The following is a 3,405-nucleotide window of genomic DNA, read 5'->3' as shown; positions in this document are numbered from 1 at the left end:
ATATATATATATATATATATATATATATATATATATATATAAACATGTGTGCAGTATTCTAACAACCACTTCATTCCATCATTAATTCTATCAAAATATTGCTTCCAGAAACTCTGAGAAATATGATGTAAATTACCCAGTTTCTAATAAATGTTATAAATTTGCTCTATCACATGACTGTGCTCCTTTTACATTGCAAAGTTAATATATAGATAGAAATACTAGCAAAATCAACATTGCATCATATATACATACAAGGTCTGATCAATAAGTATCCGGACTGTTGTCATCGTAACGAAGCTAAAGCACAGAGTGTTAAGCTGTTTGGCACAGATTAATCTTGAACTCTGTTGTGCATGTGCACTAAGTTTTAACATTCTAGCTCACTTCTACTGTTTACAGCAATGCTTGGAAGTAAGGTGTGTAGCATGTGATCATCGCACTGACCATGACAGATAAAGCTGTCATGGTGATACCTACTCAGAGGCCTACACAAATTTACATAAAGTGTATGGAGAAGAGTGTATGAGCTGCACAGGGTTTAGACGTTTCCAAGACGGCCAAAAAAATGTTGATAGTGATAAACGTTCTAGGAGACCTGCAACCGGCAGAACTGAGAAAACATTGCAGAGGTGCATGCAGCTGTGGGGGGAATCACTACCCTTGAGTTATCAAAAGATGTGCAGATTAGTTACAGTTCAGTTCAGTACTTTATCACTGAAAATTTAGGTATGAGACTTGTGTCTGCCAAGTCTGTACCAAAACTGCTTTCAGCTGACCAAAAAGACACTCGAGATTCAATTGCACAAGATCTCCTTGATTGTGTCGAGAATCATGAAAACTTTTTGAAACCTTTGCATAGGCCTCTGAGCAGGTATGACCAGACTTCTGGCAAAATTTGATGCAGATTCTCTGCTCAACTTTCTCTGTCATGGTCAATGCAACAATCACATGCTACACACGTTCCTTCCGAGCACTGCTGTAAACAGTGGAAGTGAGCTTGGATATTAAAACTTAGTGCACATGCACAGCAGTGTTCAAGGTCAATCTCTGCGAACTGGCTTTCTCTGCAAGCTTTAGCTTCATTACAATGGCAACAGTCTGGATACTTATTGATCAGGCCTAGTATATATATATATATATATATATATATATATATATATGTATATATATATATAATTATAGCTAGACATATACATACATGTATCTATGCTTATATATGTGAGTGCAAGAGTATGCATATAAGTATGTATATGCACATATATATATTCAATTATTTGAATTCTGGCACATATCTTTTACAGCTATCACTATTTTCTTTTGATAATCATTTAGCTGAGATCTTAAACAATTATAGTTAATATCTTTTCATTTCAGACATATTACAGAAAGAAAAGCCATCTGCTTCATGAAAAGATACAATGTTTGTTTGTAGTTTTATATATCTAGTTGTCAGCAATTTAGAACTTCATCTGTTCTGTTATGATATCTTAAAATAAGACTGACAAATTTTTAAACCAAAATTTAAAATGCATAGTTGTCTTTTGTGTTTTTCTGTCATCTTAAATGTATGTCATGTAAATGTATAACAAATTTTTAGATAATTCTAATATGTATAAAATTATTGTTGATATTCAAATAAGTATAATATGACTGGTATAATATAATTGGTAATATCCTAAATGATAAAATATTAAATTAGATATTAATTTTTGAAAATCTCAACTATTTGTTCATGTAAAGACAAAAACTATTGGAAGAAATGTAATTTCAATGTTAATAAATACGAAATATCAATGTGTAATTTGATATTTATTAAAAAAGGAACTGATGTTGCAGTATCTTTGAAATCAAATATGATTTATAGTTTTCTAAAAGTTTGTTTCTTCTAGAAATGTTCTTTTTTTAATATAAATTAATATTGTGTATAAAGCAGAAACAGGACAACAATATAAAATTCAGATTGTCTATCCAAAATAAGAACAGTGTGGATGACCAGATATTCATAACCTTAGAACTTATCTTTAATACGGCATATGAGCAACAACATCAAAAATAATTATTGCGAAATGACAGCAATCACACACAAAAAAATACAAATGTGTACATATCAAAAATAAAGCAGCAAACTAAAAAGAGGGATATTAACGAAAACATGGAAATGCTGGAAGAATTTATGTATTTATCAACTGTAAGAAAATGTCAGGTTTATGGGAAATGAATAATAAGCAATTGCTTTTATTCAATTGTATTTTTGAATAGGGAAGATTTATTGATCTTGTCATTCTGGATTCACAAGGAAAATCTTCATGGAATATATAGTTTCTCAAATCATATTTTAGAAACTTTTAAAGATCAATGGAAATGATAATAAAATTCTCAAATGTATTATATTCTATTTAAAGAAAAGTCCAAAAGCATTATTTCCTAAATTAAAGAAAAACAAATTTTATACATAAGGATTATTAAAAATTACATTCATTATTTTTTAAAAATCCTTTGAATCTTGGAATCTGTCTATTATAAATATGAGTTACAAGATTGTAGGATTTTTAATTAAATTAATTATATGTAGTAAAAATATAAATTTATAGCTTAAAAACAATTCATCTATAATCAAACCAAATATTTCAAGAGATTTAGTTATTTATAAACAATAATTATTGTAGAATAAATTAGATTAAAAGTTCACATACAAAATAAGAAAAAATAAATTTGAATCCTCAGTTTACTTACTAACAAACTCATTTGTAGGATTTTAATTTTATTTCTATTCAAATTGTTCAATCTAATCTAAATAACTTTTATCCGTAGTTATTTCATAATTAGCTAAATAATTACTTTTTAACCTTTTAAAACTACAAAAATTAGAAAAGAATATACTAACTGAATTAGATATCAACATATTGGCTGATTTCACTTCAGACATTTCATTGTTTTCTGGCTACAACACATTTTTTTACCAAATTGATTCAAGTTTACATAATCATTGGGTATAGTAATATTACCTACGAATGAGAAGACCTACCTAGAGGTGGATTTATATATTCTCCACTTAGGGTCAATAAACTTGCATTAAGACTTAGTAGTTAAGAGAAATGTTAGCTTTAGCATTTAGTTTCATAATACCAATAATCCTTCTTTCATGCGCACTCCTCTCTTTCTTTCTCTCTCTCCCCCTCTCTCTCTCCCTATCTCCCTCTATCTCTCTGTCTATCTATCTATCTATCTATCTATCTCTATCTATTTCTCTTTCTCTCTTTCTCTCTCTCTCTATACATATATATAGATATATGTGTGTATATATATATATATATGTATGTATGTAAGTATATACATATATGTGTGTGTATGTGTGTGTGTATATATATATATATATATATATATATATATATGTGTGTGTGT

The 3,405-nt window shown here is 28.7% G+C and overlaps 1 protein-coding gene across 23 annotated transcripts in view; it reads right to left on the bottom strand.

Moving 5' to 3' along the window:
• The window catches only part of LOC106871424 (poly(rC)-binding protein 3), a 388,844-nt gene that overhangs the window by 64,865 nt on the left and 320,574 nt on the right, over window positions 1–3,405 (bottom strand). Inside the window, exon 14 of one of the 23 annotated variants that reach the window (XM_052973825.1) lies at window positions 1,926–2,427. The exons of the other annotated variants lie outside the window; for them this stretch is intronic. Coding sequence (XP_052829785.1) covers window positions 2,421–2,427 — 7 coding nt within the window. The 3' untranslated portion in view covers window positions 1,926–2,420. Of the gene's footprint in view, window positions 1–1,925; window positions 2,428–3,405 lie in introns of those variants that run through there. 23 annotated transcript variants of the gene reach the window in all.

This window comes from Octopus bimaculoides, chromosome 17 (assembly GCF_001194135.2).
Source record: "Octopus bimaculoides isolate UCB-OBI-ISO-001 chromosome 17, ASM119413v2, whole genome shotgun sequence".
Lineage (NCBI taxonomy): Eukaryota > Metazoa > Mollusca > Cephalopoda > Octopoda > Octopodidae > Octopus > Octopus bimaculoides.
This window is presented reverse-complemented; position numbering and strand designations above follow the sequence as displayed.